Here is a 16,742-nt window from a genome sequence, read left to right as displayed (position 1 = left end):
TAGAACTGTCACAAGAGTGGATGGCAAATACACCCCCACCCCCCGCTGCACAAATTTAGTAATAACTCCATTAGTAGGGGACATTGCAGAACCCTCTATAGTTTACTCAACTCCTTTTTTATGTCAGGGTTCTGTGTGCCAAATTTTATCAAAATCTGTCAAGTAGTATAGGAGGAGTTTGCTGGAAAAAGTTGTGTCTACAGACAGACGGACAACCCGATCCAGTATACCGCCTAAACTTTGTTGCTGGGGTATAATGAAATAAAATTTGTTTAATTGCCTTCACACTTGCCACAAGAAAAAATATCTTTTAATTTATGACAGATATTATATTGTACATAATTAAGGTTAAGTTTTCGCAGTGCAAACACATTGAATATAACTTTATATTTATGTTTTGTTTATATCTGAAATAATAATAGATTTAACGAAAGGCATTTTTTGTTTCTTTTGAACAATCCTTGGACAAAGCTTATATAGGTCTATATACCTGTGTATGTTCATATTCCAACCTGAAATTTTACTTCATGCACATATTGTGTTCAAATTAAAAATAAGATAGGGGAGATAACTCTTACAGCATCGGCAAGTTCTCGTGTAGTGTTGGCCATCTGTTGACAAGTTGAATCGTAGGCGATTTTTACTTGCTCCATTTCTGCCTTCACCTCCTACAAAAATTTAACATAAAAATAGAATCAGCGTGGTTTATTTTGATTAATTTACTTAGAAACATTTCAAAGAATTAACAAAAATCTGCCATTTTGATATCAAAACTAGAAGTGAAATATTTATCTTTTAAATTAATACATTGTATTGCAATTAATTTTTAAATTAGTATTGTCAAATGTGCACTAATATTTATTAGTATGGCAGTTCAGGGCTAATCCAAAAGAACTTTTGTGATACTCTAGGTTTGAAGTTTAAAATTGTCAGGATATACACCAACACAAATCGATTTTATAAAAGACAATATAGAAATGAATGCCACAAAAAGCAAATCACATGTATTTTGATGTATTTGTGCCACCAGGAGTGAGATTTATAAGGAATATAGCCTTCACCGGGTGGATGTGTACTCACCTTTAGTTCTGCTGTGGTTTTCTTGAGTCGCTCCAAGTCAGCAGCCACATTTGAAAACCTCCTGATCACTGACTGTTAAAGATACAATGGAACACCATCAACATCATAATAACAAATTAAATAAAGATGCTCCACCACTGACGAATGGTATTTTTACTCTATCATAACAGGAGCATACGATTTAGTATTTGTCTCAGTTCCAAAAGTTACTTTCTTTACCCCATTGAAAGGTTGGATTCTTGGATTTTTTTTTCAAGATAAAAGTATTAAAGATAATTAATTGCGTCCCGAAAACAAGAGGCTCATGGGCCTTAGCGGTCACTTGAGTTCGGATACAGAATGAAACAAAGACATATAAACACTATATATTGGCCCATCAGGGCCTTGAAACCAGTCAGTGCATGATTTTATAACTGACTTTTCAATCTATGAAGAGTATCTGGTTCCATCAAATCTGTGAATTCAGAAGAGTTTTTTTCTTCTAATTTTAGTCATTTTGACCCCTTTTGGCCCCGCCTATCTACCCCTTGGGGTTGTCCAGAACCAATATGGATATGACGCTAAAATGCTATCGCAGGGTAATAATTCTAACCAAGTTTGACTGTTTCCTATGAAAATTAAGCAAACAATGCTCATAAATGCGTTTTTCGAATATAAACTATAATAGATTTGACCCCCTACTCAGGGGAAAGTCCGAGATGCCAGAGCCATGAAATTCACAATTTTTGTAAAGGGCCTTAAAAAGACCTTTCAATTGATGAAGAGTATTTGTTCCATCAAATTTGTGAATCAAATTTGTGAATTCAGAAGGAGACTTTTGAAATTGAGACCCCAGGGTCATGTAATTCACAATTTTTGTAAAGGTTTCTCAAGACCTTTCAATCTATGAAGAGTATTTGATTCTACCATTTCCGAAATTTCAGATTAACAAGATTTTTGAAGTTTTAGCCTATCTGACCCCTTTTGGCCCCCCCCTCAAGCCCCTGGGGGGCTGGGGTCATATTAATTCACAATTTTTTATTGACCTTTGGCTATGAAAGGTTTCTGCAAAATTGCAACACATTTAGTTCAGTAGTTTTGGAGAACAAGTCAAAAATGTAAACTATTTATTGCCATACGACGAAGCGAAGCATCGACGGACGAAGGATGACGTGTGATGACGACGGACTAAAAGGCGATTAGAATAGGTCACTTGAGACTTCTCGTCTCAGGTGACCTAAAAATCCACGGCACTATATATACCTTAAATGGAATGAAATACTGATTGCACATATACCAAAATCAAAATGAATTATTTTATATGTATTTTTGTGTTACTCAGACACATATACGCAAGATTAAACATAATTTAATGTTTAAATGATGGGTATCGTTTATGCTCTGTCGGCTTATATTAAAATACCTAGTTATTAAAATGTAATTATTAAACTTTGAACATTTCATAATTACAAGTTAATACCAATAATTGACCAAAAAATACTAACGATCGAATTATTAAATCTTTAAAATAACGTAAATGTTTAATTTGTCAGCGTATATTTTCATTTTTCTTCCCACGACAGTAACATGAAAATTTATGATGAAAATTTCAAGTTATAAAATACAAACAAAAAATTGGTTATATTATAAGATATATCAATTAACATATATTCTTATTACATGAACATGTATAATATCAACCAGCCTTTACTTTAAATTCAACCTACAAAATCCTTATCATACATACATCTAACTCCTTTTTGTGTTCCCTGCGTAGATTGTCCATCTGACGAGCGTGCTCCTTCCCTGACGATATCCTCTCTGAATTCTTCTCTTGCATCATCTTGGCCTCTATTAAATGTTATGTTAATTGTTAGGGTTATGTACCTAAACAAAGTCTGGTCCCATTAATTACAAAATTAATTTAAGCATTGAAGTCACTATTTTTTAATTTCATCGGGGTATGAAAGAAATTCTGTTTGCAAATTATGTGAATCCGCGTAGCGGTTTCTCACAAAAGTTTGCAAACAAAATTTATTTCATAACCCGATGAAATTAAAAAATAGGGACTTCAATGCTTATTATTAATTTTCCAGGCTGCTTTTTAAAATAAAATACGTTTACACGTACGATTCCATTGATTTTTTCCAAGGGATTATTTTTTTCCAAATCGATACGCAACGTCAATGTTTCTATTGTGACATCACGATAACGTTGGGTTTCCGCGCCATTCTCGACTTTTTTTTCATCGTGGAATGAAAAAAATGAATAGGCCAATCAGAAAGCCAGAAACATAGAGAAAATTAATTATTAAGGATTGAACCTGATAATAATTTGGAGTATAAAGATAAAGAATGAATACTAAGAAAGCTCCAAACATGTAAAACATTACCAACAAATATTTCAGATTATACAGTATACCTTTAAACAATGAGAAATGTATTTTGTAATTATCAAAACGTAAAACATTGATCATTAACTGATCGACTTACTGAATTCATGGAGGGAGTTCAGTTTTTGTTCCTCCAGTTCAGCATTCAAGTCTTCTTCACGTTTATGCCATTTTTCATTCATTTCTTCATGAAGTGAACTTTTGTAGGATTCAAATGCCCCTTGTAGAAACTCTATTTCCTTTTTCATCTTGGCTGAAAGTAACCATAATATCAAACATCAAATACCCAAATACTATATTACATGCCAGTTGGTATCTTTATGTAATTAGATTACCTTTGAAATATTCGTTAATATTATATTTATATAATATTTATATATAATTATTTAATGAATGTACATGATTAGAAGCATTCATAAATCTGAAACTAACATGATGAGCTTCAATAACATTTACTACTTGATGCTATTATAACATACCTTTCAACTTTTATTGCTATAATTACTTCATGATTGCACTGATTCTATACTAATAACTGATCAGAGCTTCCTTTGTTATTCTTTAATGATCACTTACCCATCTGAGCTTTTGCTATTACTCTATACTGATAACTTACTGATTTGAGTTCTGTTATTATTCTATACTGATCATAGCATACTGATATGGTCTTCTGTTGTTATCTTATACTGATAACTCACTGATCTGAGCTTCTGTTGTTATTCTTTAATGATTAATTACTTGATCTGAGCTTCTGTTGTTATTCTATTTTGATAACTTTGATCTGAGTTCTGTTGATATTCTTTAATGACTTCTTATTGATCTTCTGACTTCTGTTTTTATTCTTTACTGATAACTTCTGATCTGAGCTTCTGTTGTTATTCTATACTGATAACTTACTGATCGAACTTCTGCTGTTATTCTATACTGATAACTTACTGATCTGAGCTTCTGTTGTTATTTTTATATTGATAACTTACTGATCTGAGCTTCTGTTGTTATTCTTTAATGATAACTTACTGATCTGAGCTTCTGTAGTTATTCCATACTGATAACTTACTGATCTGACTTCTGTTTTTATTCTATACTGATAACTTACTGATCGAACTTCTGTTGTTATTCTATACTGATAACTTACTGATCTGAGCTTCTGTTGTTATTCTATACTGATAACTTATTGATCTGAGCTTCTGTTGTTATTCTATACTGATAACTTACTGATCTGAGCTTCTGTTGTTATTCTATATGATAACTTACTGATCTGAGCTTCTGTTGTTATTCTATATGATAACTTACTGATCTGAGCTTCTGTTGTTATTCTATACTGATAACTTACTGATCTGAGCTTCTGTTGTTATTCTATACTGATAACTTACTGATCTGAGCTTCTGTTGTTATTCTATACTGATAACTTACTGATCTGAGCTTCTGTTGTTATTCTATACTGATAACTTACTGATCTGAGCTTCTTCTGTTTTTATTCTATACTGATAACTTACTGATCTGAGCTTCTGAGCTTGTTATTATTCTATACTGATAACTTACTGATCTGAGCTTCTGTTGTTATTCTATACTGATAACTTACTGATCTGAGCTTCTGTTGTTATTCTATACTGATAACTTACTGATCTGAGCTTCTGTTGTTATTCTATACTGATAACTTACTGATCTGAGCTTCTGTTGTTATTCTATACTGATAACTTACTGATCTGAGCTTCTGTTGTTATTCTATACTGATAACTTACTGATCTGAGCTTCTGTTGTTATTCTATACTGATAACTTACTGATCTGAGCATCTGTTGTTATTCTATACTGATAACTTACTGATCTGAGCTTCTGTTGTTATTCCATACTGATAACTTACTGATCTGAGCTTCTGTTGTTATTCTATACTGATAACTTACTGATCTGAGCTTCTGTTGTTATTCTATACTGATAACTTACTGATCTGAGCTTCTGTTGTTATTCCATACTGATAATAACTTATTGATCTGAGCTTCTGTTGTTTTTATTCTATACTGATAACTTACTGATCTGAACTTCTGTTTTTATTCTATACTGATAACTTACTGATCTGAGCTTCTGTTGTTATTCTATACTGATAACTTACTGATCTGAGCTTCTGTTGTTATTCCATACTGATAACTTGCTGATCTGAAACTTCTGTTTTTATTCTATACTGATAACTTACTGATCTGAGCTTCTGATGTTATTCTATACTGATAACTTACTGATTGAGCTTCTGTTGTTATTCCATACTGATAACTTACTGATCTGAGCTTCTGTTGTTATTCCATACTGATAACTTATGTATCTGAACTTCTGTTTTTATTCTATACTGATAACTTACTGATCTGAGCTTCTGTTGTTATTCTATACTGATAACTTGCTGATCTGAGCTTCTGTTGTTATTCCATACTGATAACTTGCTGATCTGAACTTCTGTTTTTATTCTATACTGATAACTTACTGATCTGAGCTTCTGTTGTTATTCTATACTGATAACTTACTGATCTGAGCTTCTGTTGTTATTCTATACTGATAACTTACTGATCTGAACTTCTGTTGTTATTCTATACTGATAACTTACTGATCTGAGCTTCTGTTGTTATTCTATACTGATAACTTACTGATCTGAGCTTCTGTTGTTATTCTATATAACTGATAACTTACTGATCTGAGCTTCTGTTGTCATTCCATACTGATAACTTACTGATCTGAGTTTCTGTTGTTATTCTATACTGATAACTTACTGATCTGAGCTTCTGTTGTTATTCTATACTGATAACTTACTGATCTGAGCTTCTGTTGTTATTCTATACTGATAACTTACTGATCTGAGCTTCTGTTGTTATTCTATACTGATAACTTACTGATCTGAGCTTCTGTTGTTATTCTATACTGATAACTTACTGATCTGAGCTTCCGTTGTTATTCTATACTGGTTGTGCTCCACACTCAGTGTGTTTGTTAGTTTTTCTATCTCCTCCTTTTGGTCTTCCTGTAGTTCTCTGATTAACAAAGACAAAATCAAGTTCAAATTCATTTTCTTCACTTGGAAGTACTAACAGATAATATTGATATCCAAATTGTACATGAGTTTTTCCATATAGTTTCAAAATCTGCATATATAACTACATATTTTTATTAAAATTGATATACCATATGATGGTTTTTATTTTTAACTTTTTTTTAAATGATTCTTTTGTTCTTTCAATCATATCATTTTTACCTTTTAAATGTTATACACAGTAGCTAAATCATATTTAATCTAAAGGAATTCTCCATACACCTCAGAAGCACATCTTTCAACAAAATTGCTTCAATCAAATTTAAGAAAGCACGTAGAAACCATACTGTATATCAGTTGAGTTTATTGTGTATGTCCCAAGTTTTACCTGATATTATCTTTGTGGTGATTGTTCATTTCTTCCATTTTGTCTTTGAGAAAGTCTTCTGCCTAAAAAGAAATTGTGTAGAGACATTGGTTAGTCGGCAATGATCCTTTGATTATATATCGGAAAAGGCAAATTCATTTTAACATCAACAAATCCATCAAACTGAGCATTGTGAAGTTAAAACTTTAGAATAACTATATGGCTAACTGCCTTTATCTTTTTATAAAACAGATCTACCATTCTCTATCTTAGCAAATATACATAAATATACAAAGTCAGCTGTTTATATATATCCCTACCATTGTTTCTCCTTACAATCATAAAAAAACTTTAAGATGGCTTTGCCTAGTTTATATTAGTTTTTAGAGTTGTCTCCCCTACTCTTTTTAAGGTGACATGTATTGAAAATTTGTGTGTCCAAATACAAGAGCACAAAAACATTGCAAATGTTGTTATAAGAATGAAAATCAACTTCAAGTGTTCTATTTCCATACCATATTTAACAGTCACTATATAAGCGTAATAATCAAAATTATAATATGAAGTTGTCTCCCCTAGTCCCTCTTTATATGTTTACAAAAATGAAATTTTACAGCGTCATTTTTGCCTTTTGTTTGCTCTATCGTTAGTTTATTTACCTTTTGTTTGCTCTGTCAATGGTTTATTTACCTTTTGTTTGCTCTGTCATTAGTTTATTTACCTTTTGTTTGCTCTGTCAATGATTTATTTACCATTTGTTTGCATTTTCATTGGTTTACTTACTTTTGTTCACTCTGTCAATGGTTTATTTACTTTTGTTTGTTCTGACGTTAGTTTCATTTATTTACTTTTGTTCACTCTGTCAATGGTTTATTTTCATTTGTTTGCTTTGTCGTTATTTTATTTACTTTTGTTTGCTCTGTTGCTATTTTATATACCTTTTGTTTGCTCTGTCGATGGTTAAGTCTCTCTTCCTCCAGGTACAATGTGAGATCTGATATCTGTTGCTGTAGTTGACCAATCAGGGAATCCCTAAAGTCATACAAAGGTCATGATTACCAATTACCATTATTAACATTAAATGTTTATTTTGTTCAGACATCAGTGATTTACCTGAACTTTGTAGGAATAAAAATACTCTATTCAACTCAATAAGCACCCAGGATTGACACTTACTAAAGAATTAAGTGAGCACTTGGGACCTAAACCTTTCACAAAATTATAAGTTTTTAGTCGTAAAATAATCAGGAAAATGATTCCAAAGAAAGCTGACTGGAGGCCCTGAAATGAGTTTATTATCGAGTTTATTGGGACAAATATGGAGTTCAAGTACATTAAATATGTTTTGCTGCTCAAGAACAGTAATCTGGATTGAGCGTCCTTATTAATTCTTTAAATTTGAGGATTTAGTTTTTTTAAGCTTGACTCACCTTTCATTGTTGGCTTGTTTTTTTACTGAAAATGGAAGAAAAAAATTTACATAAATTTTATATAATCTACATCTGAAAAACAGTTTTCTCCATATTCAACAGGAATTTTTGAATTTCCCAAAGTTTGATTAAATGAAAAATAAAAGAATATGTGCGGGGAAAATTTGCACTCATTATACACCCATGGGCATTTACAGTCATCTGACAATAATGCATCCTAAGGGCATCAATTAAATAGAAAAAAATATTAAAATATGTTTTCAAGATGGTGACTTTGGCATCCATCTTGGTTCTGGAGGTCTAAAACAACAACTCTTCTTAGTCTACCTTCTCTTTACATTCAAACAACTTTTTCAGCACTAAAGCTAAAAAAAAAGGACTTTACATGTTTTGTTGCACTTTCACACGCAGATGGTGCATGTGGTAGCCTTCCTCAAATTTGAATCGATCGAAAAAATTACAGTTCGTCATGACCATATTTTAAGAAAGTTTCAGCTAATAATAAAAATCACACAGGTAGAACTAGACAAGTTAAAAATGTGTTTTGAATTGCAGCCATATCATGGCAATCATCTTGAATTTCAGATTGACCTAAAAAATTAACAAAACTTGGTTGGGACCATGCCAGGATCATTTCATGCAGTATATAGCTTAATCCCACTAAAGGGACTTTAAGAATTAGTTTAAAATAAGTTTTCAAGATGGCAGCCATCTTGGATTTTGGATCATTAAAAAATTAACAACACTTGGGTTGGACAAAATAAGGATCTCTTCCGGCAAGTTTCAGCTAAATTGCACTGGTAGAATTTCAGAAGAAGTACAAAATGTGTTTCAAGTTGATCCAAAAAAATAACAACTCTTATTTGGGACCATGTCATAATCATTTTAGGCATTGTTTAGTTTCACTTAAATCACACTGAAAAAAGAAGTTCAAAATGTGTTTTCAAGATGCTGAACATAGCAGCCATCTAGGATTTCGGATTGACCCAAGAATAACAACACTTGGTCATGACAATGTCACGTGAGTTTCAGCTCTATCCCAAAAAGTTTAAGGATGGCACACGGCCCACGACAGACAGAACACGATGGCTATAGTCATCCTGACCATTTCGGTTAGCGATCTAATGTGAAAAAATAAATGTAATACTATGTACATCCCATTTTTACTTACTGTGCTTCCTCCACAACTGGATCGAAAAATTCATCTTTGATTGTGACTGCAAATTTACTTTTACTTCGGGAGAGAAGATATCCGGGGGCAACAACACAAGGCACCATAGGGGGCTGTAAACAAGCAAAGAGTCCAAGTACAATATACAATGTACACTTTCACTTACTGTAAATGAACTTTCTTTTGTGTGCGATTCATTTTCACAAATTTTGCGATCCAAGTAAATTTGCGAAAGTTTCTATTCCGTGAATTAATATCTAGATCATTGATATGATTGGATATTCCATTAATGCAAATGTCAACCTTCACAAACTTTTTGAAATATAAATCGCGAAATTTTGTTGTCAAGAATAATAGTTTGTTTACAGTATTTGGTTTCTTGTTCTACTGAGTTTCGCTTTATTATTAATAAATAAATCCAAAATGATACTTTACAGAAACAAATTATATTTTAAAAGGAAATTTGAAAAAAAGTTACCTCTACATTTTTCATCCATGGTGGTGCTTTGGCAGAGCGTTTGTGGGGTATGTGTGTCTCAAGGTTGTGTCTCCGTGTCGGCTCATGTTCTACCTGGAATACCCGGTCACACCTATCACATGGAGAGATGGGGCATCTATATATTACTACAGGATAACGGCAATTTACATACTATAATGAGACAAAAGAACATCATATCAATGTTATCATGTATGTATACAACATCAACAGTTACTGTAAATACATCTTAACATCATAAAGGTTAAGAGAAAAATACTCATCCACCTCTAGGGACTTTCTGGGGCTGATAAAATTGGGCCTGATTCCCAATAAAAATTATTTCAAATTTATGCCAAATTTCCAAAAAAATACAGTTTACTCCTGGAAATTTCCTTCCCAATTAGCCAATTTCTTTCCCAAAATAAGGTTAACATAGTGGAAGGATAATTTGGGGTTCATTAAAAATTCTTCTTTCGCCAATGCAGTTTTTAAATCGCCAAATGCATTTCAAATTCGCCAATGGCGCCTATGGTGACTGACAGCGCGAGCCCTGGGTTAAGGCAACTTCCCGATTAAAAGAAAAAAGCCCTGCATCCTCTTGAGAGCAAGAAAGGGTGAATCCCAACCCTTGAGGTAAGATTCTAAAGCTGCCAAACACGACATAAGCCTCATGTTTGCTTCATTGCTGCCAATACTGCCGTTATCTTATCTAATCATCCGCCAAAGTGATTGTTCCAAAATAACAAAAACATTTATTGTTAAATTTTGATGCTTTTTCAGAAATTTCTTGATCTTTAATATCCTATTTTTAATATCCTATCATAACTTTTATGGAGGCTGATGTGTTCTAATTGCAGTGAGGTGTGATTCCATCCTTTCATCAACCCCTACCCCAACATTGACGCCATGCCATTTCATCAGAATCGTCATCCACCAATATTTGTGTTACATGATTTCTTCAAAGACCCATCCTCCTAATATTGGCAGCACATCATTTGATTACCCACAATATTGACGTCAACCCATTTCATCATTGGCCAATATTTCATATGTATTTTATATATATCCCGAATATTGGCTTTGTGATTGTTCCTTGACAACATAATAGCATTTTTTCAAGAACATGGTAGTTAGACTATAAATATGTTATTACAAGCTATAAATATACATAAATTTTCCTAATCAAGTATCAGACGTATATAATGCTATTATAATAATTAGTTACAGTTGTATAGATTAATGCTATAAAGCAGTGAGTACACAGTTCTACAGGTAAGTAAGTGACATATAGTATGCAGACTTTCCAGCTGTCACAATATTGGTATATGACATATATACGTTTACCCGAAGGATAAACCCTAAGTGCCCTACCTAAGTACTCTACCTAAGTATACAATGTCATACACATGTTACTATTTCTATAGTTTTCGTGACCATATGAACTGTGCAGGTTTCTGTTTTATTTCTATGACACACGGAAATAATCCTCTGGTATCAATTTACTTTTACTTTACATACTACTAGTCAGTGATAAATTTGTGTCAAAATCACAAACCCAAATTGAACAAAATCTGCTTTCGATCATTATTGTCAAGGGAATAATGAGCCACTTTTGTTATTATTTTATGATTGTTTGAAAAATCATTTTTGTTTCATTCAATTAAATAAACTTTTAGCTGGGAATAATGGCATAGTGAAAATTTTACATCAATTTTTTTTTTTTTTTTTTTTTTTAATTTTTTTTTATTTACTTTCTTTTGGGGAGGGGGTTTGCTTGATGTTAATTTAACACAATATTTTTTTTATATGAAATCTTCATTCTTTGCCTCAACTCATTGCATTTGTAATAGATAATATATTTATAGGTACACTTCCTAGTCCAGTTAAACCTGTCTATAATGACCAATTAATGGAAGCATGCATGGTCACAATAGACAGGTTGATGCTGAAATCAAGCCAGTCAATCCAGTATTAAATTTGTCACATGATGTTCAATATATAGCAAATTGACTGTGTTTCCATGATTTAAAGAAACACTGATCAAGTCAATATTCCTTTGTGAAATTCATTGAACAAATGCTGCATTCTTCAGGGTGCTGTTCTTTGACAAATGCTTTTCTTATAATTAATATGCACATTAGAGATTGTCTTTATATAAAATCAAGGTTTTTTGTTTCGATCCATATCGTGCCCTTGTAGAATTTAAAATAATAACTATCTATTCTACTCTGGCGATATGACACCATATGACCTCAACTAAGGTCCATAATTGATATATATATTAATTAATGCATCACACACATGTTATTATAATGTAAAATGGGTAATTTAATTGATATTCTAGCACAGGTTGTAAAAGTGAATCACTTACTCTGACCGTGGTGACCCAGATAAAATGGATGCTGCTGTCTTAGGACGATGCATTCTTGCTGGAGATCCTGCTCCACTTTGAAAAGAAACCCTCATGGTAGAAGGGGTTGATCTGAAAATAAAAGGAAAAAAAAATGATCAGTTTTCACTATTAATTTTATTTCTATTAGTATCATTATATCTACTTTCCTGAATGTTGATTTATACAAAGTCTCCCTTGGAATTTCTAAGATATTTCAGTGGGCGAGATTCTCTAGCCTTAATAAGGATATATTCTAATTAATAAAAGTATTTCCTCTCTTTCCTTTGGGCGTTATTTCCAATAATCTATTAGGAAACTTGGATTTCCAAGGATTTTCTTATTTAAGAAGAAAAGTCTAAGACAAAATTTTACATCAGGTCACTGCCAGGTCACACAAGCTCATACCCCTGTCAATTAAAACATCGTAAACCATGGTTGACCGTGGTTAACCATTGCCCAGGCACCATGGCTATCCATGGTTAACCATGGTTTTGAACCATGGTTAATGTTGGAATCATGGTTATATTTAGACCAGATTACCTATAGATAATGAACTATGGTCAAGCCATGGCTAACTAACCACGTTAAAGAATGGTAACATCAGTGTCCTAGTAATCTGTGTTGCATCAAGCTTTGTAAAAGTATGTATACTACTTACAAGTAATTAACAAGTAATTTTCTAGGATCTTCATCATTTTTAATCGACTGAGATTCAGAATCCTGACAAATAATTTCTCCATCTGCACCATTACTTGACCTATTGTCTTCTTCCATAGATATATTTGTCTTTGATTCCACATTTTGTGTTCTTGTCAAAGATTCATCCGATTCCTTAGTTCTTTTGTCTTTTTCTAGATTCGACATTAAAGACTTGGTCACCTCAACTTTATTCCTTGGGTATTTTGTCCATCTTTCTGAAAAGCTTTCAGAATTTTCCAATAAATCTTTTTGTTTTGAAGGCTTATCTAAATTCACAACAAAGGGTAGCCTCTCCACTTCCACCTGTTTTGGATATTTTCCCACTTTGTCCGATCGAAACCCACTGAATGTGTGAAAAGTTAATGATCGTGTGCTGTTACTGCTTACATGTGGTAACAACCACTCAGTTGACTCCAAAACTCCATGTTGCCATGGCGACACAGACATAGGATAGGATGCTTTCAGCATGATGATTCAGATCACACAAATTTACATATCTTCACATACATAATTTTGGCATTAATTTCCTTAAGTTCCAATTGATCAAAGAAAAGAAATGTACACAACGTACATTTTAGATCAAAATCAATTACAATTCACAATTTCCATTAAGTACCAATCGATCAAAGAAAAGAAATATAAACAATGTACATTTTAAATCCAAATCCAATAACAATTCACAATAATATGTAATAGTCTTATCTTCTGACTATAATCCAAAAAAATGAAAACTAGTTTTATATCCTTCATAACATCCAGAGTTGGTACAGTAATTCACATACTACACGAGGTATGTACGGTTTCATAACCTAAACACTTGTTGTCACTCAGATGATCGATACAGATGAGATTATGTAAGATTTTTTCATAATCACACATACTGCAGAATTTATTCAGGGAAGAAAATTCAACAAGTATATGTTATATTGCCATTTCCAACACAGTCACATAGTTGCACTATTAAGAGTTTTCCTCAATAAGTAACAGTGCCATTTCACCACTGTCAAAAGTCGCACAATTAAGATTTTTCCTCAATAAGCAACAGTGCCATTTCACCACTGTCAAAAGTCGCACAATTAAGATTTTTCCTCAATAAGCAACAGTGCCATTTCACCACTGTCAAATAGTCGCACTATTAACAGTTTTCCTCAATAAGTAACAGAGCCATTCCACCACTGTCAAAATGACTGGATTAAATTTTTCCTCAATATGTTAAATCCGTTGCCAAATTCCACTGATGGCATTAGTTTTAACTGGTTACCGGTCAAGATATATAAATTACAGCCATTTTGTTGTCAGAAATACATAACCGAGACCAAAATGACACCATAACTTTCTTGTAAACATTCAGTTGTATATTGTAAACAGAACACCAATCGCTATAGTCACCTTAGGCCAAACATGATCAATTAACAGATCATAATTCCCAATTGAGTCGAGCCATTTCACACACATTTAAAAATCCTTTCAAATTTTCTGCACTGGGTAAATGAACTTTAATGGAAGTGGGCTATACATTGGGGTTTGCGAAGATCTCCGGTATAAAGGTATTCATTGAGAAGGACTTTTAATCTGGAGTATCTGTAGAGAAAACTGTTTACTCTGGTCTATTGACAGCTAGTACTATTATAGTATAGGTATGGCTGTCGCAAAATCAAATGGAATGCATGGGTAAATAATATTTCATCATATAGAGGTGCTCAGGGTTTTATATTATGGTGCTATGGGGAAACAATCAAATCAATATTGGATTTATCTCTAAAGAGGTATTTATGTAATACACAGCACAAAGGTGTTAACCTAGTTCATTCCAGTTCCACTCAATTTCATACCAGGGTAGCCCCCTTGGAAAAATATATAGGGTAGGGAGAAAGAATCAGCTAGCCAATAGTTTCACCCATTGAAAATAAATCAAAAGTTGGGAAAGCTAGCCAATAGTTCCCTCTCCCTAGAAATAAATTGATAAGGGGCATGGGGAGGGGGAATCAGCTAGTCAATAATTCCCCCTCTTTAGAATTTAACGTTGAGAGGAAGGGGCAAAGAATCAGTTAGCTAATTCCTTCCCCGCGAACAAAAAATCAGCAAGCCAATTTTTTTTCCACTGGGAAAACATCTGCTCGCCAATTCTTTCCCCTGAAAAACTATCAGAGGGGAAAAGATATATGACTTCTTAACCAGGTAAAATTTCTATTTGAAAAAGCTTTCGAACAGCTGATTTTTTTCCAGCACAGATTTTCCATCCAGTTGTGGAAAATCTTACTATATATGCATTTATTTCAGAGTAATTTACAGTCTTGTATTCTGACAAACCCCAGTTTGTTTTTAAATTAAACATCTGAAATGTCTTTTTCATATCCTGGTCAACATATCTTTACTATTAATCTATGATATGTGGTATGACTCAGAAAAAATTAAATACTTTTCAGATGGGAGTGAATCTGAAAAACTACTCAGGCGAGTATGGTGTACTCATTTAAGCTTAAGGACACTTATTAAAGTAAATATTTCTGTCCATATCAGCTAACTAATTTGATTGACGTAAATAATTCATTTGAATAAGGAAATACATACATCTATTTCAACTGAACCTACACCAAATATAGTGACCATATTTGATTTTGTAACCATTGCATTGAACACAAATGTACAGAGTTAAAACATGGTTATAATGAACCTCTAGGGATGAACAAAATTACTTCGTTATAAGCATAGTTTGTTACATAATAATACACATATTACAGATATCTTTGAGGAGAAATGAAAAGTACTATGTTATGACCACAATCTTGTTGTATTTTTATTTCATTAAGTGTGTTCCTCATAAACATGTGATACTGTACTTTGACTTAAGGACAGCTGCAAGGCTTACTACAACTGACGTTACACAAACACATGTCTTTAATTAGAGACTAAATCATGCCAGCTGTAAATGGTGCAGGAAACAAGTATATTGTTAAAACTACTAACATTCACTCAACATTGACTTTCAATGAAACAAATGCTCAACAATGAGTTTCAATGAAACAGTTGAACAAATGCTCAACATTTGGTTTCAATGAAACAGCTAAAAAATGCTCAACATTAAGATTTAATGAAAAAGTTTAGTGCTCAACATTGAGTTAATAAAATTCAATGCTCAACATTGAGTTTCAATGAAACAGTTGAACAAATGCTCAACATATGAAATGAAAAATTGAACAAATGCTCAACATTGAGTTTCAATGAAAACAGTTGAACAAATGCTCAACAATAAGGTTCAATAAAAAAGTTGAACAAATGCTCAACATTGAGTTTCAATGAAACAGCTGAACAAATGCTCAACAATAAGGTTCAATAAAAAAGTTGAACAAATGCTCAACATTGAGTTTCAATGAAACAGTTGAACAAATGCTCAACATTCAGTTTCAATGAAACAGCTGAACAAATGCTCAACATTAAGGTTCAATGAAAAAGTTTAATGCTCAACATTGAGTTTCAATGAAACATGTAGTTGAACAAATGCTCAACATTAAGGTTCAATGAAACAGTTGAACAAATGCTCAACATTGAGTTTCAATGAAACAGTTGAACAAATGCTCAACAATAAGGTTCAATAAAAAAAGTTGAACAAAAGCTCAACATTGAGTTTCAATGAAACAGTTGAACAAATGCTCAACATTCAGTTTCAATGAAACAGCTGAACAAATGCTCAACAATAAGGTTCAATAAAAAAGTTGAACAAAAGCTCAACATTGAGTTTCAATGAA

The 16,742-nt window shown here is 32.6% G+C and overlaps 1 protein-coding gene across 3 annotated transcripts in view; it reads right to left on the bottom strand.

Annotated features, from left to right (window-relative positions):
• LOC138310395 (flagellum-associated coiled-coil domain-containing protein 1-like) overlaps positions 1-16,742 on the bottom strand; it is a 33,898-nt gene that overhangs the window by 4,847 nt on the left and 12,309 nt on the right. For 2 of the 3 annotated variants that reach the window (XM_069251602.1, XM_069251603.1), the window contains exons 2-12: positions 12,277-12,387; positions 9,906-10,017; positions 9,427-9,540; positions 8,257-8,279; positions 7,765-7,858; positions 6,848-6,909; positions 6,363-6,460; positions 3,552-3,704; positions 2,807-2,910; positions 1,081-1,152; positions 579-668 (exon numbers count right to left, since the gene is read on the bottom strand). In XM_069251602.1, the coding sequence (XP_069107703.1) occupies positions 579-668; positions 1,081-1,152; positions 2,807-2,910; positions 3,552-3,704; positions 6,363-6,460; positions 6,848-6,909; positions 7,765-7,858; positions 8,257-8,279; positions 9,427-9,540; positions 9,906-10,017; positions 12,277-12,387 (1,033 nt within the window). Of the gene's footprint in view, positions 1-578; positions 669-1,080; positions 1,153-2,806; positions 2,911-3,551; positions 3,705-6,362; positions 6,461-6,847; positions 6,910-7,764; positions 7,859-8,256; positions 8,280-9,426; positions 9,541-9,905; positions 10,018-12,276; positions 12,388-12,955; positions 13,655-16,742 lie in introns of those variants that run through there. The other variant, XM_069251601.1, reaches the window with a different exon arrangement.

This window comes from Argopecten irradians, chromosome 16 (assembly GCF_041381155.1).
Source record: "Argopecten irradians isolate NY chromosome 16, Ai_NY, whole genome shotgun sequence".
Taxonomy (NCBI): domain Eukaryota; kingdom Metazoa; phylum Mollusca; class Bivalvia; order Pectinida; family Pectinidae; genus Argopecten; species Argopecten irradians.
This window is presented reverse-complemented; position numbering and strand designations above follow the sequence as displayed.